Here is a 24,351-nt window from a genome sequence, read left to right as displayed (position 1 = left end):
CTGCAGCCTGAGGATTGTGAATCATCTGGAGCTGGAGCCTGTAAACGGGTGATGATAGTGACCCCGTCAGTGACTGTTTGAACTGTTCTACTTTCTGTCTGTAATTTTAACATGTTGACTCTGTTTCTGACACACTGCTTCACTCCCAGCGCTCGTCGGCCCTCCTTCTCATGAGCTACTTTCGGCCAATTACTCTTGATTTCTCTCACTTTCTCTCTCTGTTTCTATGGCAGATATTCCGTCGAGGGGTTTTTGGACAAAAACAAGGACATGCTTTTCCAAGATTTCAAGCGTCTCATGTACAACAGGTGCCAAACACAGTCTTCGCTCTCACAGTCTTTTCCAACATCATGATGCTCCTCACAGTTCAGTAACTGGGTTAAGTGTATAAATGAGTTTCCTCACACCTCTGCCAGCCCAGTTACTGATGCCCTTTCTTCACTCTTTGCCCCCTTTTCTTTCTCTCGCTCGTAGTGCCAACCCAGTCCTGAAGGAGATGTGGCCAGATGGTCATCTGAGCATCACAGAGGTCACCAAGCGACCTCTGACCGCAGCCACCCTCTTCAAGAACTCCATTGTGGCCCTGGTGGATAAACTGGCCTGCAAGGTCAGTGGTTTTAGGCTAAGACTGACTTCCTGTTCTCTTCCGCTGGGAGCCCGAGTGGATGGCATAGTTTTCAGACTGATTAAAGTATAAAGTAAAGCCAAACAACTCTGCCCTACAAAGGCAGAGAGCAGTTACCACAGAAGCTGAGAGAGTTGTGAGAGTGTTGAGAGAGAAGGTTTTGAAGTTTTCAGGCTGGCTGGAAAACTGTGTAACAGAAGGGTTGTAATGCTTCACTTTCTGCCTTTATAGGCTCATTATTGTGCCCCCAAAAAAAACATTGCCATAAAACTTACATAATACCTAACAAAAGGAGATGTGTTCTTTAGATAATCAAATTAATAATAATAATAATAAACACGTGTACAGTACGAGGGGCAAATACAGTATCCACTAACGGAATATATTTTTCTGCTTTTGTGTCTGTTTAAACTGTCTCATTCAAGAAAATAAACTTAGTTTTGATTATTTACAGTCTATAGTTCATAGGAATTGAACACATCTCTAATGTAAATATGTTTATAATTAGCTTTCACCAAAGGTAGCATGCTGTCTCTCCAGCTAGCTAACATTAGATACAGCCTTCTAGTTAGCTCCACTGTTACTGAGTTCAGCTAAACTACTCAGAGTTCAACAGTTTTTTTCTTCTGTCATTACTGCATTTAGCTTCTGCCTCACTGAGTTATGTGACACAGCAAACTGAATGACCGAGATTCATCAAAAGTAATATTTCTAATTCCAGAAAAGAGCTAGGAAAGAAAAATCAGTAAGGAAATAAAATGTCTTTGTAGCTTTAGGCTAGCTTTGGATATCTCACCTGCTTGATTTAGTTGCATTGCATTAGCTGTTTCGTTGGCTGCTCAGAGTGCAGTCACTGCAGTTTGGCCTGGTTTGATGCTCTGTTCTGTAGTTACAACAAGTTTTGTCGTTCGCACAAAGATTAGACATTTCTATGGCATAATCATTTTTAGACGCTAAGACAGAAGAACTGATGTCACTGGAGGCCTGATTATATGATCAGATTTCCATGTTGCAGTTAGCATTTGGTGCCATCATAAATATTCCCCCAGTTTACATTGATGTCGTTATCAGGAGGATGCTGTGCACCAGTCTGGGCTCTTCTGGTCCCTGTAAGGCCTGTATGAGTCACAGGCTATTCTGAGGCTGTCAATGTGTCTGTGCGATGCCTCTTTTGGAAGGACAGTTTGTCACTATTCACAGCAAATATGGAGCGAGAAGCAGCGCACAGCCTCCCAACATGCACACATAGCAACGTACTCTTTGTGTCGGAGAGGAAGTTTTTGTAGGTCGCCCGTCCTCATCCTGTCTGACTGCATGTGGAGCTGGGAAGGTGGTGAGGGGGGGAGGTAGTGGTGGACCACGAAAATGTGCTGCTCACCTCTCCTGGCCTCATCTGGCTGACTGAAGTCTGACATTTCCTGCTGTTATTTTGGGATGGCCTGCTGTCAGGCTGCTGTAGCGTCTCGTCTCGGTGTGGCTGTGGTAAAATGAAAGGAAACTCCCCTGACAACTGTTTTTTTTTACTTCAGGTCACGTTGAAAGAGCGGATGTTTTCTTGAGCTGCCATACAGAAGCACCTGTGCCCAGTCTGCACTCTTCATTCGCTCCCATCTCCATTAGCTGACTCTTTTCTTAAACCTGTGCTGAAGTTGAAACTGGGGGCACACATGCACATGCATCATTGATATGATGGACGACGGTGTTGGGGAGCGCACAGAAAGCGCTCACTTTGTTCTGCCTCGTTCATCTTTCATAGACAGAGAGTGAGAGACAGTGAAAACACAGCAGGCTGTGTTCTGTTGCAGCGTCTCATGTCCCTCCGAGATCTTTGTCAAGGTGCAGGCGTCCAGCCATAACTCCACACTGGAGGCTCTGTCGCCTTCAAAGTCGTAATGTGCAGTTAAATGTGCTGTTAATAAGTGGATGTGCTGCATGTGTTATGAGGCTCAGCTGCTCATTGTGGCGTCTGTTGAAATATTCTGCAAGTCTGATTAGGGTCAGTGACCTCAGTTTGCCAGTTTTACGGCTCGGCTGTAGCTGTGTCATAGTTTACAAGCTGAGTGTAATTTATTTACTTGTGCAGTGATGAACACAGCGGTGATGAAAACACTGTTGAAAACAGGCAAAACTCAAAGGCAAATACAAGTCTGTGCAGGTGATAAAACAAAATGTTCAGAAAAAACATTGCCTCAGTCAAACAAACACGCAGTCAGTCAAAGTGTTGGAAATCCCGTGTCAGCGCCACGGCAGGACTTTCACTGTATCTGAGGTGTTTCATTGCATCCTTCCTTGCAGCATTACTGAATGTCTTTCTGTAAACTGATGCACAGTCCACTTACAGTAAAGTGATGATGTGATGCTTCATCGATCCCTGCCGGGTTCACAAAGATGTTGTACAGTAAATAAAAAGAGGCATTCGGTGCTCTCTGGTTGAAAGATGATCCCTGTGATCTCTCTCAGTCCTGCAGCCCAACACTGGAGCACAGTCAGCCGAGGAGTTACCTGCATGTCTTTTGTCTTTCAGGAGCCTTACTATGTGCGATGCGTGAAGCCCAACGAGATGAAGTCTCCGGTGTTATTTGACGACGCTCGCTGCCAGCACCAGGTGGCCTACCTCGGCCTGCTGGAGAATGTGATGGTGCGCAGGGCAGGCTTTGCCTACAGGCAGCCCTATGCTCGCTTCCTGCAGCGGTAAGAGAACAAGAGGCTCTATGAAGCAAGACTTCTTCAGTGTTTCAACTCCTCCTTTTGTAAACTTCTCTGTGAGGAAGTTGAGAAAAAAGCTCTTCTTTTTGTACTACTTCAACAGCTGAGTGGAACACCAGGGATGAAAAATGTGGCACACTATCCCAAGTACTCCAGCAGTTGCCTCTGTGATGAAATCCTACTTAAAACTGCTAAAGTTAACATTATCTTACTTAAAATGAGCTGAAGGTAGTGAATTTCCCAAGTTGCATTTAACAGTGGCGATGAGTGTTGGATGGAACAGTCTCCATTAAACTCTGAAAAGCAGAGACTTTAGAGAGGCAAAATCAAGTAAAGCCAGACTACTTTTCTATCTAATCTTGAGTTTCCTGCTCAACGTTGTGCAGCTATAAAATGACGTGTGAGTACACCTGGCCGCACCACCTGATGGCCTCGGACAGAGAGGCCGTGGAGACCATCGTCACCCAGCACGGGTTCCAGGACGACGTGGCGTACGGACACACCAAGCTTTTTGTCAGAACGCCGCGATCTCTCTTCACTTTAGAGCAGGAGAGAACCGCCCTCATCCCCATCCTGGTGCTCTTCCTGCAGAAGGTCAGCCATATTAGTTTTACTGCATCACTCGCGTTCGTGTTGTCATCGTTGTCCCTTTTAGTATTCATCCACAGCCTCAGCATAGTTTGAAGTGTAAAATGTCAGAGCTGTACGGCTGTTATTATTAAGGACGTGCTCGTATTTTGATGAGGATTTATTGATCTAAATAATCCAAGTAATTGACAGAGAGACCTAATTTAATGTCACAGGCAGCTCGGATCATGTGATTACAGTTAATCACCCACAACATTATCTTCTCCAGTTTCAAACGCAGGCCTCTGGGTTTCAAAGGGGAGGCTGCAGTTTGCCTCAGCCTCATGAATATGTGGCTCCTGGTTATGTTTGACTGAAATTCATCTGCCAGCTTGAATCCTAATTTCCTGTAACAATAATTGGGATAATTAATGAGATCCAGAGCACAGTTACATTAAAGTCAATTACCTCACTCGCTCAATGAAATACGCTTCTCCTTTCTCTTTCTCCTGACCTACTTTGATGACTCTGCAGAGAAGTGTGGTTCTTTAACTGGAGCACAAGTTTGTCTCCAGCTCAGTGGGACTCTCTCCTTTCTCCTCTCTCGCTTTCTGTCTCTAACACGCCTTCTTTCTCTGAAACTCACAGGTGTGGCGTGGGGCTCTAGCTCGTACGAGGTGCCGGCGGATGAGGGCCATCTATGCCATCATGGGCTGCTATAAGCGCTACAAAGTGAAGGCACACTTCTGGGAGGTGGAGAGGAGGTTTGCTAATGTACGAACTATGGCCGACTATGGAAAGAGCGTGGAGTGGCCGACCCCGCCTGCAGCTCTGTCCCAGTTTCACACCATCACAGTCATGCTCCATCGCAGGTCAGATCCCATAAAGTGAAACTCATACACCAAAACAGTAACAAGTATGTAAAAGTTTAAGCTGTAAGCCAAATTTGACTTTAAACAAACTGTCAGAAATCAGGAATAAGAATAAATGAATAAATAAATGAATAAAGAAAACAAATGACACTTAAATGCTTTGAAGGAATAGTTTGACATTTTGTACAGTAAATATGAAGCTACTGCCAGCAGCTAGTTAGCTTAGCTTAGCTTAGCATTAAGACTGTAAAGAGGGAGAAACTGCTAGCCTGGCTCTGCCGAAAGCTAAATGTTGAGACTCCAGGGAGTCACTGTGCTTGGCCAGGATATAGTCCAGCACATAATTCGTGCTGTCGGTCTCCTCACCTAACTCTAAAACACGGATCTGCATTGAAAACAAGACAAATAATTTGCCTCCCTGGCAGATTTAGTAAATCCTGCAGAATAACATGTTATCTGAGCGGAGTGTTATAGATCAGCAAAGGATGTGTTCTGGTGCTGCAGATGAAGTTTATTTTTATCCCTCATGACCTAATCATGAAGCTGTTCCTCCCACTGTATTGTTTTCTATTGCACCTTTGATGTATTACTCCGCCCACGTGACATGCTGTCTTGTTCTCATCCCTTGTTGTCAGGTGGTGGGCGAGGCAGATCGTGAAGAACATCCCTCCGTCTGACATGCTGGAGGTTCGGGCCAAAGTGGCGGCTCTGACTGCTCTGAGCGGAGAGAGAAAAGACTGGGGAGTCGGCCGAGCCTGGGAGAGGGACTACCTGGCCAACGTAAGACTCACACATGAACAAAAACAAAAGCAAAGTGCAGTCTGGGTACTCATGACTTCCATCTATGAACTCAACTATGTGAAAATAGTTGATTTTAGTAAAATTTAACCCTATTATGACCACATCGACCACGTCTCTGTACCTGCTTTGTAAGTGCAGATCACAACATACCTTTAACTCGATAGCAGGATATTTTTAAGGTCAATAATGAGGGAAAGCAGCTTTTTACTCTTTGATGCATGCAGGCTTTCTAATTGTTGTTTATGAAATGATACAAATCCTCTGTGCCGCACAAACACTTTTAAACACTTTTAACCTTCTGTTTCAAGTAGTTTTTCTGCGAATGCACTCAACAGAGGTCTTGTGACTTGTCCTCGTTTTTCTCTTCACTCTCTGTCACCGAGTGCATTTTCTAAGCAGTCATCACCACAAGAGGACCTCATTTCCGAGCACTAACAGCCCAGTGTGACGATCCACACAACAAAATCCTTATTCCTTTCAAGAAAATTACGGGGGAAATCCATCAGCTGGCAGAATTTTTCACTTGGATTTATCACAGTTAACGAGACGTGAATGACCAGCAGTGTATGGGATCACAGAAAATCATCTGTTGTTGTGAATGTATGTGGCGCATGTGACGAGCCTCACAGTAAACAACATGACTCAGGGAGGATGGCGCTTGTGAACACAGCCTTTCCTTAATGAATCCCACAGTCGGCTCATTTACCAGCTAATCTGAGGGTGTTTGGTGGCCTGAGGCTTGAAAGACGGCTTCAGGGAGCGTGAGCACGGCTGCTGCAGAGTCCTGAGTCACTCCCCTCGTTAGCCTGTCAGACGGCCCGTGACTCGCTGCCCTCCTTCGGGGCTCTGGCCTCACGTGATTGTTGTTAATTGCACAGAGACCTAAAGATAAGTGCATGTAATGCGGCATGCAGTCAGCCTGAATCGTGACCTGTATGTGACTGACGCTGCTTTAGATCAAGTGTAAGACCAGTTAGTGTGTGTCACGCGTTCTCAGAAACCTTCAGCAAGATTCAGCAGATGCATTTTATTATGTAGAATTCAGGCTCATCTGAGAATACAGTGCTGGGATGTTGCTGGAGTGTGAGCTCATCAGGACTAGAGGCTTTTTGTATTATTAGAAATCAATAAATTCAATCCAATTGCAATAAAACTTGTCTAGAATGTATGATTAATGTGTGAAGAGGCACTCTGCTGAGCATGCTCTGTGGGTCTATGGTTTATAATTCTTCTTAATGCAGCTGTGACATGTAGCAAAATTGTTTAACATCTTGCTCCAAACACATTAATATTCTGGTTTAACAAGACTTTGCCGGGTGGACGCCGGGATTTGTTCCCATTCATGAGGTCAGTCACTGATGTTAGGAGATAAAGCCTGGCTCGTTCCAGTTTTCCTAAAGGTGTTGTATAGCATCGAGGTCAAGTTCTTTCACACCGAACCATTTCTTTATGGAGCTGGCTTTGTGTGGGGGAGGCAATCTTAATGTTGAAACAGGAAGTGATCTCCCACAAACTGTCGAAACAAATTTGGAGGCACACTTAAAACGTCATCGTTAATTCTGGTATTCTGTTCGAATGCATCTTTTAACCACTTTCAGAACTCACTGGCGTTTAACCCAGTACACGTTAAGTAATGCAGATTAGTTCTTGATGGCATAAACGTAAAGGCATTATTATGATGGCTCCTCTCTATAAGAGGGAGACTTGAGCACAGTTTCAGATTTCCTTCTTCGCTCCCTCTGACTGTATTTCTCATCAGGCAGTTGAGCTCCAGCATCAGCCTCCCTGTCCCTCTTTAACGTCAAACACCGTGTCTGGTAACAGCAGCCCGAGGCCCCGAGCTTTGATCTGCTGCTTATGGAATTAAAGCGATAAAAAGGCCCGAAAGAGGCTGAAAGAGGTCACCCAGAGTTTTACGACTCACGACGAGATACATTCCCATACGTCTCCGCGCCGTCGCCGGCGGCATCAGCTGGCTTCTCGTAATAACTCTGGCCTCTCGTTTGTGCAGGTGCGAGACTGCCCTCAGACCAGCTCCGGCTTCATCCGTGTTTCCAAGGAGCTGAAGAACAGAGACGAGTACAGCCAGGTCCTCTTCTCCGGCTTCTGTAGGAAGGTACAGAACGTGGGAAAAGAACACGGTGAAACAAAAATGGCTGTTTTGTACGAGGAGTCTCTCTCCTTTGTTGCTTCCTCTCAGCTTTTGGGATGCCTTTTCTCACTCAGTGTTCTCTGTTCCACCCCCCCACCCCCCTTTTGTGTCAGCTCCTCTTTCAAGATTTCATGTTCTGACGGTGAACACAGCCCTCTCAGACAGGAATATAAAGAAATGAGATAAAAAATAATCAGAGGATTAATCATGAAAGGAACTGAACTACGAATTCACTCCTACAATTTTCTCAACCTTTAAGAAGATTATTATTTAACCTCACGCTGAACTTGCTCTTATCATCTCCCTGTGGATAATAGTAGCCATATTTTCCTTATCAGGGATTGTAGAGAGAGGGCTTCCTCTAAGTTCTGCATGCGGCTTTAGCTTTATTGAAGATATGTGGGCTGTGATGAAGTGAATTAAAACGACCTCCAGCGCTGACAAACCCGCCAGGTCCTGTGTTTGTTTTGTTTCGCGTCTGTTGCAGCTCCTCAAGGAAAATCTGTTTTGGAATTGCGAGCAGTGATAACCCAAAAGATCCCGCAAGAAAAGGCTCTTTACAGAACATAAAAATATGCAAAAGTGAAGCTTTATCCTTTTCTTCTTCTGCCTTTCCCTCCTCTGCTCTCTCAGGTGAATAGATTCAACAAAAGCACCGACCGAGGCCTGCTCGTCACAGACAAGTACGTCTACAAATTAGAGCCGAAGAAACAGAACAGGGTTTTGAAGAGGCTTCCTTTAGACGCTGTAAGTACTCACACGGGGATGCACACTCACAGCATTCACTCACAGACGCATAATCACACTCCGGGCTTAATCTAAAGCCGCAGAGCTCCACACATGTAGTATGAGACCCATACTGTTCAATTAGGGCGACATTTTCCTTCATCACTACGAGTGTGGCTGCTTTAGTTTGTTCCTCTCCACATTCAGTCCTCAGCCAGCAGAGCAGGATGGAGTCGCATCCTCGAGCGAGGTCAACGATGTCCTCAGAGGTTGGATTTATGCTGCCTTTGCTCGGTGCAGTGGAGGAATAGGTGCCCCAGATGCAATCGTGTAGCACTTTCTTGTGTTTTTAGCAGCTTTGGGACAAAAACAATTAAGATTCAGCGGAGTAGAGGCATGAAGCTACGGCCTATCACACTGCAGCTGAGTCGGTTTCTTCTGGGTTTTGTTGATCAAAGTGAAAAATGAAAATGACTTCAACAAACAAAACACAGAGATACTCTGACTGCTGGTCCCTAATGTAGGTCAACCCTCAGAAACACTGGATCTGACATTTCCCTCACACAGTCTTTTTGCGGTTGTGGTTGTTTTCCTGCCTGGTAAACAACCACATCTGAAAAACTCTATTAGAGTTTCCACTGCATGAACTTTTCCAGGGTGCCAAGAATCTTTTGTGGAACTCAGGAACTAAACCTGCCTCTTTAACCGGAGGAACCGTGGGCTAAATTTAGCCCCCGTCAGATAGTTCCAGGTGGCAGAGGTCCCTGCCAGGAGGGGTGGTACTTCCAGGCACTTCAGGAGCCGAGTTGGCTGTTTGGTCAAACTCATGCGGCAACTACAACTTGTGTCTGGCTTCATTCACAAAAGAGGAAGTGCTCTTGTACTGATATGAGCTCGAGGGTCAGGCACTGTCCTCCATGAGCAGTAAACTAATCTTTTATCCCTAAAACCAGGTCTTAACCCTAAAGTAAACTGTTAGATCATGAACCTCAAACTAAAACAGAAGCAAAGGCACCGACACACTCACACACACACACACACACACACACACACACACACACACACACACACACTGTGCAGCACTGAGAAGCAGCTCCACTTCCTAACAGCTACCAGCAATGTGGGTCAGGCCCCTTCTACTTTATCCCAGCTGTCCTTTACTTTTTACTGTGTCCTCTCAATTGTACACTCTGTGCCCTCCACCCACACGCACACACACACACACACACACACACACACACACACACACACTTCCATCAGGGTTGACCTTGGTCACTGCCATCCATCAATAAGTGAGGGAAGCACAAGAGCAATAAGAGGACTCACAGTAAGAGGACGTCGTCTCCTTTCAACTCGGAGGGCTTTTGATCTGTTTTGGAGGGCGAACGCTGCAGAGGGTGTGTTGGTCAGTCAGTGTGTGTTTATGTGTGTGTTTGTGTGTGTGTATATGTTGCGTGTTTATGTCGAAGCAGTACATGATGGCTTTATTTAATGTGACGCTTCAAGGTCCCTTGAAATAGCTTTGAGTTTCCACAGTTTGATGTGTTTCCAAATGAAACAGGATGTTGCGAAGGGACCTGTAGACAGTGAGGAAGACAGCGAGGAAGAGTTCAACAGAAAGTATTTCTATTTCTAGATTTTGTCCAATTTTTAATTTACAGTATGTCAGATTTTATCAGTGATAGCATGCTAGCCATATTTTACTCTAACCCTGTGAGCTGACTGTAGCTGTTTACTGTTTGTAGCTGATTGACTTGAACCTGAACCTGAAAATATGATGGATGAATTCATGATATTATGCCAGCAGACGTGCATTTGTTTACTTTAAGACATTTCTGTCATATTCACGTATCTTCTGTATTTTATGGCATTTTGGAGTCATAATCCATCACTGACTGGCAGGTTTAGGTGAACCACTAATGGAGTGTTGCACTGGTATAGATTTGTTCTCTGCTGTATGCACAATGTAAATTCACTGAAGCTTTGTGTAAAGACCAACAACACCTACATACCTCATAATGAGTCAGCACAGCTGGACGTCCAGCAGTGGTTTTAGCGAGCGAAAGAGAGCTCAAAACATGCCAGAGGGTTAAAAACCATCATTATGCAGCAGCGGAGCGGCTAAAGATAGCTGATGCCATTAAGCTCTGCTGCTCAGACTGAGGGGAATGAGTCTTATCCAGGTCAGAAAGAGAGAATAGAGCAGGAAAGAAGCGGCGCAGCTCTGTCCTCACACTGTGTCAGCAGACTCTTCAGCACAGAGGGGTCAGGTTTGACCGTCAGCGTCACTCAGGTCGCAGACCATCACAGCAGACGGTGCGATTGTGATGGCTCCTCAGCGGTTTTCTTGCTTCATAACAAAGTCACTCCAAACACTGAACTCAATGACTCAACCACCATCTTTGTAAAAACCACATCCTGACATAACAACTGCTGCTGCTGAAGTATTCGGCTGATTGACAGCTTTGATCATTGATTAATCATGTGGAGCTGCAAAGTGGGCTGTTAAGTGGGATGTTAAAGTCTTCTCCATTTCTCCCGTAGACACTGTTCCAGTCTGAGTCACAGTCGGAGCACTTCCTCAGCTTAGAGCAGAGGATGAACAACTGCATCAGAACAGTCTGGTCCTCTGATAAAAAGTAAAGGTTCAAGCCTGTTTGCATCAACAGACTGTGGAAGAGGAGCTTCTCAAATTTGAGGATTTTTCTCTTTTGCCTTTAATTATAAATTCAGTATCATCAACTAAGCCTCGACTAAGCCGTTACTTTAGAAAATCAGTAATGAAAATAGTTGCAGCTGTAAAATCTGTTTTGTATTGATCAGCTGGTTTGATCTGACGTATGCTGAGGTCATGGGAGTCCCACGCTCCTTTTCCATAAGGTCAGTTTTGTAAATGCGGTGAATGACTGATCACTGCTGAATAACTGCGGTGTCCCCGTCACTGGAGGGACAGGTTGTACCAGAATCCGGCCGTGACGGTGTTCCACACCGCCGTCCCTGCTGGATTAACCTGTGTGTGCTGGGGGGCCGTAAGAGGCTTAGTCCACTCTGTGCCCCCCTCCCTCTCTAAAATCTGACTCACCTCACTTTCCTCGGTTGGATCTCCCTCGTACATACTGTTCTACATTTACCCAACTCCTGCACTTCAGTAGAATTTTCAGGTACTTGTACTTCACTGGAGTATTTCCTTTTTGTGCTCCTTTATACTCCATCTCGGATTCAAATACTTTTTACTACATTTATTTGACAACATTAGTTGCTGTGCAGATTTAGATCATGAATGCAAAATCTAAAGAAACTAATAAATAATAATTAGTAGCAGTATTTTGTAGTATTGGTACATGTACTGGTCTGCAGTAAATGATGCCCTCGGGGTCACACCTCATGACTTTGCCGTTGCACCTCCACACATGCACGTTCCTCTCAGCCGACACACTCTGAGCAGAAATAATCCTCTGACTTCCTTCATGGCGTGACTTTTATCCAGGATATACTGCGCTGCACTGTATTAAATTCACAGGTGCCGTACGTTGACGTGATAATCCGACATCTTTAGACAAATGAATTTCCAGCACTCTCACACGTGCCACTGAAAACCACAGTCCTTCAGCCCGGAGTCAGCACTGATCTTTCACTGAACTGAAGGCAGAGAGGCAACTTTTAGACAATACTTTCATCATGATCTTCATCAGCAAAGTAACCACAGCTGTCAGACAAATACAGTGAAGTGAAAAGTAGAATATTTCCCTCTTAAATGTAGTGGAGTGAGAAGTAAAAAGTAGCAGAAAATGAATTGTACTAGAAAACAGTGCAGCAAATGCAAATGTTCCCCCTCTGTTGGACAGGAGGCAGGAGTGGTTTGAGTCACTGAAGCAGACAGAAAAGTTTAAAAAAAGAGGAGAAACTGGGCTGATGGCAGGAGGAGAAAGAGCCAGACGAATGAGGAAATAAACAGGAAAACATTTTCAAACTGTCACCAACAAAAGTCTCAGGGATTACTACGTCTTAACCCACAATATGTGATCTTAATGTCAGTTTTGTCCTTCCTGCTGTGCATCACACAGCGGTGTTTCACTGGAAACTGAAGCTGGTGGAGATACAAGAACCTTCTTACTGTCGATGAGCATCACCTGCATGAAGACTGAGTCAGAGCTGGCGTGTTGGTGTTTGACTTCTCCGCTTCGTTTCCCTCCACAGTTTACAGGACTGAGCGTGACCAGCGGGGTCGACCAGATGGTGGCGCTGCACACGTCCTCGCAGGACGACGTCCTGCTGTGTCTGCAGCGAGGGGAGCTGTGCCCCAACCAGGATCGAGTGGGCGAGCTGGTGGGAATGTTGGTGGACCACTTCACACGGTCAGTCCCACACCGTTTTCTCACCAGGCAAACTAATTGTATCCTGTGGCGTCCTTCTCTGTGCGCTTTGAAATGGTCAGCGGGAGACGCTCACTGGTTTCAGGGACATCAGACTCTTTGATTCGGGACCTCCGGGCAGGATTCCTCTTCATTAAAACATCTCTCAGATTCGACACATTCACTCCCCGTCTGTGATGATGTGACCTGGAGATACTACAGACGCTAAAGCTGAATGCTAATGCTAAATCCAGTTTTTCTGAGAGCTCAATCTGGACCACACATAGATCAGATTCTAACTTTTTTCACATTGTGATCATTTATTTGTTTGTTTGTTATGAGACAGATTTTCATCAGAACAAAACACTACAGCCGCTTCCACTCATTTGCAAACTTTGTACAGGGAGAAGAAATTAATTAGTGATTGTGAAGCGATTGTGTGGAGAGAAAACATGCAGCCTTTCGGGTCTCGGTGTCACGCGAATAAACGGCGCAGCGTCAGTCTCATTGTTCGTGGTCAGAGACCCCGGCTAAAACCAAGTCTATTAATGCGGCATAACAATTACGCAAATCATATTCTTGGCATTTATCACTGTCATAGTTGTCGGTGTCTGCGCCCCGTTGTGAATAACTGCCGTGAAATGAATCAGTCACACTGACATTTATCACATTTATCACTCGGAACCTGATTTGTCGTCGCTGTTTATAAATCTGATTCACATCCACCCACATTCATCTCTGCCAGACTTCATTTGAATGGCACAACCCGCAAGTTTTCACACACGGCAGACTGTTTTGGTTGTGTCGGTGGGCGTGTGTGTGCGTGTGTGTGTGCGTGTGCGTGTGTTGTTGTAAGTCCGGCCTGCTGAGACAGCACCCAGGCTGCTGCGATTGGTCTCCCAAAGTATTAATCCTTCAAATCCTGCCAGGACCAGGCTGAGTGACGTCGAGAGAGGAAAACAGCACAAGCAAACACACAGTTTGTCCCTGGTGGAGATTCATTGTGCTTCTGCCAAAATCCACCAAATCTTTGCCGTCTTTGTAGCTCAGACTCATTATTTTAGGGTTTCATCCTTCAGAAAGCAGTTCAGGTCCACTTACTTGATGTTTCTCAAGCTTTCAGCCACTAATTATGACACAAACTCAGACACTTCGGTCACATGGTAACAGACTAAACCATCTGCGTTTGTTTGTTTGGATCTGTTTTAGCTCAAGGCCATAAGAGGTCCAAGTCTCCCAAGAGTCCATATTAAAATCATGATAATAACATTTTCAGAGATACAGTATAGCACACGTACTCACGTTCATCATATATCTGTATAGACACACTCAGTTCTGCTTAGCCACCCATAGTTTAATAGCTTTCATAGCTGAGCAGTCACACATGCGTACAGTGTGCACCCGTATGCTCGAGTGTTGTGACGTGAACAGCTGAGTAGCTCCATATGCTGAAGAATCCCATTGGATGTGACTGAAAGCTCTGGAAACACCAGACGGGAGAGAAGATTTTAAAAGCACCGTTTGCAGAATAAACACAAAGATAACTTAATAGCAGGACTTCAGCTAACAAATATTTACATTATCGATTGATCTATGAATTACTTTCTCAATTTTATTGAAGACATTTTCACAAAATGAAGAAAAAAGTCCAAATTTTTGTCCTTGCGTTTTTTTTTACTTCTGGCTTGTTGTCGTCAGCCCGTTTTCTTTTTCCTCCCTTTTTTCTGAGCTGTCAGATGTTTATCAGTCACTGTGAATTATGCTGATTGATGTCTCCCTGCAGCAGGAAGACAGATTCTCTTTTGATGACCAGAGCTGACGCCATTAATCAATTAATGAATTAGAAGATTGCCTGAAAATGAATCAGCTGTGAACTGTTTTGATACTGACATAATCATGTTGGTAATCTTTCAAACATTCTGCCAAACATTCGAAGGTTATTTATGATCGTTAACTGAATATTTTGAGGTTTGGGCTGTAAATCTGAAGAGTTTGAGACTGATTAATTGTGAAGTTGGCGTAGTGGTAACCTGCATTCAGTTGCCAGTTTATTAGGTACACGTCTCTTAAAGTGCTGCAGTCTAAAACTGTCCTTCAGTCGTTTTACCTTCGTGAAGGTAAAGCGTGTGGTCGTTTTGGAGGCTGTGATTGTTTTTGTCCAGCTGATGTGATTTCTGGGATCATGTCGAGCTCAGACATCAAATGAACTGTCAGCTCACTCGTGTCAGTGTGATGCTGCTTCTTATGTTCAGTGACTTACTCACACAGCAGCCATGTCAGGGTGTGTGTGTGTGTGTTCCTGCTTTTACGAGTGTGTATGTTCAGCTAGCTGATCCCAGATCCCCGGTGAGGCTTTTGTGGGTTTTACGAGTCTTAGACTTTTGGTCTGGGTTTGGGGTTTTTGGAGGGGGAGGGTCCCTGCAGCAGCTGCGGGGCTCTGGTTTGGGGCGCGTCGCAGAGGAGAGCCGAGCATCGGGAGTCAGTTTCAGCCCTCCGCCTGTCTTTGTGCCACCATCTGCGGTGAATGCAGGGGGTCGCGACCTCTACCAGGCTACTCATCAGCAGGCTCATGAGACAGAGTCAGGGGTGAGCTGTGTAAGTGTGTGTGTGTGTGTGTGTGGAGGGGGGGGCTGCACACAAACACACTCCTCTTGTGTTTCCTTCTGTCAGGAAGTGAGATCCAGCCTGTGAGAGTCACGCGCACGTCATCTTAGTTTATAGGTTTGAAGAATGGTCAGGGGAGGAACAGTCAATGGAGTGATTGTGACTGCTGCCGTTTCTTCCCCCAGTTCAGACGTGGGGGGGGGGGGGGGGGGGGGTCGGTGAGTGTGCGGCGGCTCGCTGAGTCCTACAAAACTGGGTCGGCGAAGGTAGCATTAGAGGCACGAGGTAAAGTCTGACTTCAAAGCCGCTCGGTGTTGTCGGCGAGGACGGTGAAGACGAGCTGTCTGGTTTTCTGTCATGTCACATCCGTCTCTCGCTCCCTCGACGGGTCGCGCTTCTCCGCTCTCTCCTCCTCATCCGTCGCTCTTTCCTGTACGTACCCCCCCACACACACCCCCACACCCCCCCATCCTCTCATCCTCCTCTCTCTCCTGCTTTCTCTTCCTGTCACCTGGGTCTGAGCTGTCAGCATGAATGAGATGTGTGTGTGTGTGTGTGTGTGTGTGTGTGTCGGTATGTTTACTGAGAGGGGAGTAGCGTGCGTCTGTGTGTATGTGTGTATGTGTGTGTTTTGGGGGGGGCTTGTGGACCATCTGCTGAGACAGCTGGGGGAGTATGAGCAGGCTAAAGGCAGGATTTAGGGTATGATCGGCCCCGGCTTTAAAAGATTGAGCAGGATTCTTTACTTAAATGGCAATTTGGGGATTTTATGATGTGATTGATCACTGCAGAGACTGAAACAGAAACATTTCAGAATAGAAAGTCGCTGGACCAGCTGTGATGATTCGCTAAAACGCAGCAGTTAGATGGTGTCATTGGTAAAGATTGAACTCTGTTCATCCCAAGAGTGAAATAGTTGTGCAGCAGTTGCAGCACAAAGTAGCAAAGAGTGGCAATATAACAATATTAATAAGGGTATAATCTAAAATCAACAACATGGACAATATAAACAGGGTTAAGGGTTATAAGTTGTCATATTTCAAGCTCCTTCTTTGTGAGTTTTGGGCTTTCCAGTGGTCCATATTTACTTTATAGACCACACAACTGACCAGCTGATCACAAACACGTCGTTCAGGCCTTGCTTCCCTTTGCTTCTCATACAGTTTGTTTGTTGACGCTCTGCCTCCGTCACCCTGAAATCCCACTCAAACAAACACCATCCAGGCGTAGCTCGTGAAGCAGCAGATAACGCCGCGTCCTCCTCAGGTTCACGTCGCGCCCCAGGACTGCGTCATCTGCGTCTGTGAAGCTGTGATAGCTCGTTAAAATCTGAAACAAAGAGTTCAGAAAACAAGTGACTGTCTGCTAACACCAGCTGTGATGTTTATCTGCAGTGTTCCTTCAAACCTCTTCCACATCATCAGACTTATGATCTCATCATCAACCTCTTTTGTTCAGTATTCCTCACTTTCCTCCTCCATCCTGTTTTTTTTTTTTTCATTTGTTCTCCCCTCCTCTGTCTTTTATTTGTTTTCATTTCCTCAATCTCCTCCTCCCAGCCTCGCTCCTTCTCCAGCCTTTTCTCCACTCGTCTAAATCAGCACTTTCACTTATGAATATGGAGAGGACGGGGACGGCGTTGCATTAATAGCAATCTTCTGGGTCACCCCTCCCCTGCCCGTGCAGCAAGAAAACGAGGAGAGGGGAGAAAAAAAAAAAAAAACGTGATTTCATTAACCTCAAAGCATACACGAGTGGTCTTGTGATGTGGCTTTAATGACCAGAGACACAGCGAGCTGTTACTGATGTCAGTGGACTTGTTGACTTTCCAGTTTGACCTCGTTGGATGTCAACAGTTTGTCAGTCAGCGCTCTGGAGGCGGGGGTGAAATCGGCCCTCTATTCTAAATTCACTTTTTAGGTCATAAAAGGCGTCACGCTAAGCCTGAAATAGCCTCCTCTGTCTCTCTGCCTCCCCTCTTCTTTCCTCCCTCAGTAGCTGTCCTCAATGTGTTCGTCTCAGTCGGTCCGGAGCAACAGGAGAGGCAGCTCGTCCTCAGTCAGCTCGTCCTCAGTCAGCTCGTCCTCAGTCAGCTCGTCCTCACTCAGCTCGTCCTCACTCAGCTCGTCCTCAGTCAGCTCGTCCTCACTCAGCTCGTCCTCAGTCAGCTCGTCCTCGCTCAGCTCGTCCTCAGTCAGCTCGTCCTCACTCATCTCGTCCTCACTCAGCTCGTCCCCCTCTGCTCACATTGTAACCCTCGTTTTTGGTTTTCCTGGTTTTTCCACACCAAAGCTTCTGGTCTGGTTCCAGTTTAGGCACAGGATCACAGAGAGAGTAACTGTCACAATAGCTTTAACCCAGGTGGATGTAAATAAGTGTACGTTAACTCTGACCTATTTCCGCCTCAGCTCCCACAGAGCTGGCAGGTCATGTGGTCTGGTGATTCAGCCACGACGTCTGGCCCGCGTCGAGCTGTCGATTGCATGCGGCCTGCATCAAACAGGCTCGTCGTCTGCGGCGTGTGACCGGCTGTCGTCAGCCCGTGTGTGAATAATTCAACCTCTGAGCAAAAAAATACGCTTTTATCCGACGACATACATTTCCGTGAAATGTCAGAGTTCAGTATCTGCGAGCAGAGCTGGCAGAAATTCAGCATCAGTGTTTTCCTGTGTCCGCCTTTCACGCTCGTATTGAGATTTTAAGGTCTGACGTACTTAAGAAGTTATATGTAGTTGTAAGTAAAGAATTTGTTCAGCTAACAGATCATTTAACGTCATGTGATTTGCAGTCATTTAGTGCATATTGCCACAAATCAGCTGTGTTAATTACTGGAATACTGATTTTATGAACCACCTCAAGCTGCAAGTTTACAACGCATGGGATTGGAGGGTTTTCTGTCTTAACTGTCCTTCACCATGAAGACAAACCTTCCGTCAGGCCAAAACCTTCATGTTTGTTGACGATAAAACTGACTGAAGGGTAAAGTCCCTCCTGCCACATGGCAGCGAGGACACGTTTTGGTAAAGTAGCTCTACTCAGCTGTGGAAGAAGCATTTGATCGACATGAATTCATAGAAAGTGCTACCACAGGTGGAGGCCTGTGAGGCGGAGGTCACATGTTCCCTATGCTGTCCTATCCTGGACTGTCCTCGCTGATGGACTGCTTCCTGTAGATTTAGAAGTGACGAACAAAAGGCCCATTCAGACGGGATTAATATTAGAGGAGGAAGCGGGTAGTAAAATATTTCTCCTCCTCCCTCATAAAAAAGGTCGTCCCTATGGTGACATTTTAGCCACTGGCGAATTACACGGGATGTTTGGGAAAGCCATGTGACCTTCATTAGAGACGGACTTAGTATTGTATTTATCTTATTCATCTATTCATCAAATATGTCTTTGTGAATGTTGATTGGGGATCAGCGGCGTGAGTACATGTTTGCTTTCTCCTTCACTGTATGAGCTGATGTCAACGCGTCTGTCAGCTTAAACCCAGTAAACACAGCTCTTTGTATAAAGACTCACAGATACACTTTTAAATGCAAAGAGTCTCTTTGGACTGGACTTAAATTACAGGAGGACCAGTGAGTTCACTGGAAAACAGAAGGTAATTAGAGCTGTAATTACAACTGGGATGAGGGTTGAAACATCACATAAACGTCCTCTGGAAGGGATTAAAATCACCAACCAGCGCAGGTAACGCTGAGCTCTCTCCTACAGAACCACATCACCTCTTCATGGAGCTGAACCTGAAATAAACTGAAAGTTTCAATCCACAAAATGCAGTTAGGTTGATGTTTGTCCAGTAAAAAACACATTTGAACCATGTTGCTTATGTTTCAGACAGTGTCCCAGCTTCACTGGACTTCATCATTTCTTTATGGTGATGCTCATGAAATGGAAACCACTTCCCAGGTGAAAGACGTTTGACTGGAGGGTCCGGGCAGACATGAATGAGGTGATAGAAAAGAAAGATTTAACAGTTTGATGGGTGGAAAACCTCCAGCGTGCAGTGAAAGACTCTGCGACTGTGAATTCTACATCATATTTTCCCGATGAGCTCGTTCCCACACATTTACATCAAAGAGGCCGTGGAGGAGCAGATTTTCTGAAAACGTCCTGACTGTGCCTCCTGCTTGGATGTTAAATCTGGGGGACTTTCTGTTCGAGCGTCTCAAAGCCTCCTGGGCGCACTCACAGAGTCGGCTACTGACCTTAAAAACTGCACCAGCATCAAAAGGCCTCTTTGTGGACTGAAACGACGCACACGTGCTGCCTTTAAATCGGCCCCCGAGTGCAACAAATGGATTCCTCAGCAGCATTCTCGTTCCTCACAACCGTCTCGCTGTAGTGCCGGGTACTACGCGGCACTTCATCAGTAAAAGAAGTTTTAATCTCAGCTACCACATGTTTTCTAGGATTGTCAGCTGAAGTTGTTTGTGCCGAGATGATGAGTTGAAGAAGCACCCGTCCAATGACTCGCCCTCGAGCTGGAACAAATGCTCCAGCTGTAGAAAAACCCCTGATGGCGTTCGACCGTCCTTCCTCATTGATAATCGATTTGATGAGACTCTCGGCTCCTCCGCTGCGTGCGCCCTCACCGACTCGCTGTTAAACTGATTTGATCTTATCTCAGAAGCACGCCGGTGGTCTTGAGAATTAATCAGCACTAAGGAAATAATTGAAGCCAGCACAGCTAACGTACATCACACTTGATGACACACATTTATGATTCAAGCCACGTGCGTCGACAAGACGGCACTGTTGGTTTTGCATCTTGAACCATCTTCACACCATTTTCAGAAGTCACTCTACATGCGTTAGCTCTGCTGTAGTTATAGTATGACTCACGTTTTTCCCAGAATGCCTCCTGAGGAGAGTCAAGACGCAGGGTGCAGCTGGTTGAGATAGGCCCACGGTTTCTGGTGACGGTGATGGTAATTATAATGGATGAGACCAGTGATGATCAACACCGTGACGTCAAAGCGAGCCCTGTGGGTTGATCCGCTGCCCGCCTGCTGTGCCGCCGCACACCCGAGGACTCGAGTGGCCTCTGCCCTCGTTGCCATCGCTGCTGGGGCCGTAGATGCTGCTGTTGCCCCAGCGATGGTTGCCAGGCAGCTGGGGAAGTGCTAATTAAGATTGCAAGGAGAAACTGCAGATTGTTGATGAGGGGGGGGCGTTGAGTCGGGTGGGATGGAAGAAGGGGGCTGTAGGATGAAAAACTACAGGTGAGTGTGAGGCAGCTTCCTCTCGTAAGCTTTTCTTTGTTTACTGGAGAGTTCGGTGTTTCTAAGATACTATTATGTGCCTTCTGGTGAGATGAGGAGAGTATATTAGGCTTCAGTCAGCAGCATGTTAGCATAGCTTAGCATAAAGACTGGAAGCAGGTGGAAACAGCTAGCCTGCCTCAGTTAAACAGAAACAAAAAATCTGCCTACCAACACCTCTAAAGCTCAAAAAACTGAAGTTTAAATCTAATAATGTGGCAGCTGTTTTAGCGGTTGTGTTTCAAATATTTCTGTTTTTCTACTTTTCTTGTACAGATTAAACATGAAAAATAACGTGTTAATTTGTGAGCTTTAGAGGTGCTGGCAGTTGTATTTCAATACTGTTTGATAGAGCCAGGCTAACTATGCTATGCGAAGCTAACCAGCTGCTTTTCATCAAACACGTTCCACCTTCTTCCGTCTGAGATTCACACACTCGCTGGTAGCTTGTCAGAAAGATTTGAAGAAACAACAAAAACTTGTTGGCTGTTGTACGTCGAGCATAAATTCTGCAGTGATTGAACACCGACTTTCATCTTAGACCACAGCGGTTCTTGTTTATCGCCCAGCTGTGTCTGAGCAGACGTGCTCACATGAAGACTGACAGTCATATTTAGTCGGCTGCATCTAATGGTTGCCATGAACCGCCTCAGCAGCAGCAGAAATCTGCTTCTTGCTGCACCACAGGCCTTCACAGCCGATCGTCCGCTGTCCTCGGGCACAGCCAGAGGCCTTCGTCAGCTCGCTCTGCTGGCGTCGGGTTTGATGTGTGGTAGCCGGCGTGATGAGATCAGTATCGCACACCAGTCAAAACCATGCGGAGGTCAGTGGGTTTCTGGGTTGGGTTTGTCACCGCCCCAGCAGAGCAGGACAGCTGGTTTAGGGGGTTCAGCAAGGCGGGGTTTGAGGTTGACAAGGGGCCAAGTGGAATTTTAGAAAAAACAGAGCGACGCCACACCTGTTGGAGTGACTTATGATGAACAGCGACACAGCCGAGTTCAGATTGTTTGAGCATAATGTGGCAGCTTAAAGAAATGCATCAGCTTCCTGCACAAATTGGTGATAATGCCATGAGAATATTGTCACTTAGCTCTATTGATGTGCAGCTTGAGCCTTATCGTGTATCTTAGACCTTCCTCGTCTTGACCTGAACCAGCATTAATGTCCATTTTAAGGTCTTAAAGGCCCTGCACATGCTTGGGTGTAGGCCTCTGCTCTTGTTCAAGTTGGGTGGAGTTGAATGATGGGAATTACATGAGGTTACCAAATTCCATGAAATCATGTATGGGAGATGTTAGCTAAGCTCGATCGAAGGTGAAACACACAAAGAGGAGACTTTACTTTGACTGTACTGTTAATTTGGCCTTTATTGAGTATATTTAATACAGAGCTTAGATTTGAGTGTGTGGTGCCAGTTTTTAGTCCTGTCTCTGTTCTCACAGTTGAGTTTTTCTGCCAGATGCACTCACCTGGTGTGTGTATCTGCTGTACTAAACCAGATTGCCAGCACTATTGCATAACACCTAAAAAATTATGTAATCCGCATAAATTAAATTCACCTTGACGCGAGGCTTCATCGGCTGTGATTTTCAGCCATGTTTTTGAAGAGGACCAGTCAGCCTGGGGAGAAGAGGACACTCACAGCTACGTTAGGTCCTTCTTGCCAAAGTAGGCCGACTGTTGCCAAGTTGGCGTACGTGTGTGCATGAGCAGCCCTGCTTATCAGTCACATTACCACCATTCAGAGCTGTCCACAAATAGCTGTTTGGCAAATACTGTTTTGCATCTGCTTGTGAAAGACTTCACTTTGGGTTCAGACAAAGTGCCTCCACCGATAGAAAAACAACAAACCAATCTGAATAGTGTACATTCACAAGAGAAATATCAGCCGTGAACTCCTCGTCCCCCGGGCCTCGGGACGCAGAGACAGTATGAGGCTGTTTGTATGCACGCCGCCGAGGCTGAGCCATGTGCCGGGCCAGCTTGTGTTTGGCGGAGCAGCAGGGTCACCGCGGCCGGGCTGAGGCCGCTGGATCCCTGAGGGCTGAGAGGAAGCGGCGACTTCACAGCGGATCATCTTCAGCTGACTGTGCAGAGCCTCGCTTCCTCACCCCAGCTGTCAGCACAGGGATCAGGTGTGTCACACCAAAGCACCTGGATGTGACTGCGATCAGTCACAGGGCGAAGTGACGCGATCAATAACAAACTCACTTTGCTCTTCAGGAGGAAGATGAAATGAGACAAATCCTCATGTTGCAGGACTTCGTCTCCACGAGCTGCTGTTTTACAGTAGAGATGGTTTCAGACATTCAGATCAGTTGTGCACGAAACATGTAAAATGCATCGTTTTACATAAAATACTAAAATTTGAGTTCAGCCAAAGGGGAACCATTTAAATGTAGGAACGCTGGCATTTCTCAGTGTGTGAATTTCCTTTGCTTGCTTAAACATCCAAAAAAAATTAAGCAAATTTGTATTGGCAGTTGAAACTGGATCACGATTTTTATGGACTGCAATCCATGTAATCAATCAGTGCATTGATCTCATTTTCACATGGAATATTTCAGCATGTCACTCGTGAATTTGGCCCTGTGTTTGTGTTGGATGAGGAAAGAAAGAGACCATAAAGTTTAGAAAGCGAAGTTCACGGCTGGTTGGAATGAAGTTTTTCAGCGCAGACCCTCAAACACGTCTTTGTCTTCTTCTCTTTCAGCGTACGAAAAGCCCATTTTCCTGTGAAGATTTGCCTATCGGCCGTGCAGCTTCACATGCGGGGCAAACCAAAGAGCGTCACTGTAGAAACCAAACCCGGCCAGACCAACGCCGATTTCAAGAAGAGCCGAGATGGTTTCATCCTGTTCGTCCCCGCTAACTAACGGTCCGTCCAACCCAACCACCAGCAACAGTTTGACCTCAGGACACGGACGAGACCTGGTCCCTGGACAGAGCGATGCATCGACACCTGAACTGGTCAAACCATCAGTGAGGTTCATGAATACGAGGACGGGGACTTAAATATGTGACTGTCAGGACTTTGCCTTTAATACCGTTTACAAGGACTGTTAAAATATTTCTCTCAAAGGTTTTTAAGTGTTGACACAAAGCAGAGACGGCGTTGTTAATCCTGAGCTGCAGGAGGGCAGTGTTCACCGGACAATTACAAAAGTGCTTTGGAGGAGACATGAGGAGGTGATTGTGTTGGTGTGCAGACTCAGGACGCAGCTGCCATAAACATGTGATAGTGTGTTTGCTTTTGCTGTTACAGACACACAAGCTGTGTGTCACAATGCATAAATACGATCAGGACGAAACATTTCCCATATGTTTTTGTACATTGAACCTTTTGTGTGTCTTATCTCAAGCCTTAAAAAGGCAGACTGTGATAATTATTCCATGTCAGAATTTTTTAAAAAAAGGAGAAAAAAGAAGAAGAAAGTGGAGGAAAATAAATTATTCAGGATTTACTTAAGCAAGTTCTCTGTGTGTTGATTTCTCCCTAATGCTTTGCCACATGAATGGACAACATGCTGCACTGTGGCTGTAGACAAGTCTTCATTATACACTGATTAAAACTTTTTTCTCACATGTGTTTTGGGGCTTTGAAGGAAGATGTGAAAATCTGAATGAAAGCAGTCTGGACTCTGTCAGCATTGAGTGTTGTGGTTCAGAGGATTTCCTG

General features: G+C 45.8%; 1 protein-coding gene across 2 annotated transcripts in view; it reads left to right on the top strand.

The window, feature by feature from the left end:
• myo1g (myosin IG) overlaps positions 1-24,114 on the top strand; it is a 37,259-nt gene extending 13,145 nt beyond the window's left edge. Inside the window, exons 13-22 of one of the 2 annotated variants that reach the window (XM_076754796.1) lie at positions 234-308; positions 475-607; positions 3,150-3,316; positions 3,718-3,925; positions 4,547-4,770; positions 5,406-5,550; positions 7,583-7,687; positions 8,357-8,470; positions 12,647-12,804; positions 23,386-24,114. In XM_076754796.1, the coding sequence (XP_076610911.1) occupies positions 234-308; positions 475-607; positions 3,150-3,316; positions 3,718-3,925; positions 4,547-4,770; positions 5,406-5,550; positions 7,583-7,687; positions 8,357-8,470; positions 12,647-12,804; positions 23,386-23,548 (1,492 nt within the window). In that variant the 3' untranslated portion in view covers positions 23,549-24,114. The remainder of the gene's footprint in view (positions 1-233; positions 309-474; positions 608-3,149; positions 3,317-3,717; positions 3,926-4,546; positions 4,771-5,405; positions 5,551-7,582; positions 7,688-8,356; positions 8,471-12,646; positions 12,805-23,385) is intronic. The other variant, XM_076754797.1, reaches the window with a different exon arrangement.
• The last annotated feature ends 237 nt before the right edge of the window (positions 24,115-24,351 follow it).

This window comes from Chaetodon auriga, chromosome 17, assembly GCF_051107435.1.
Source record: "Chaetodon auriga isolate fChaAug3 chromosome 17, fChaAug3.hap1, whole genome shotgun sequence".
Classification (NCBI taxonomy): domain Eukaryota; kingdom Metazoa; phylum Chordata; class Actinopteri; order Chaetodontiformes; family Chaetodontidae; genus Chaetodon; species Chaetodon auriga.
The sequence above is the reverse complement of the archived record's forward strand: the minus strand, read 5'-3'. Positions and strand labels throughout refer to the sequence as shown.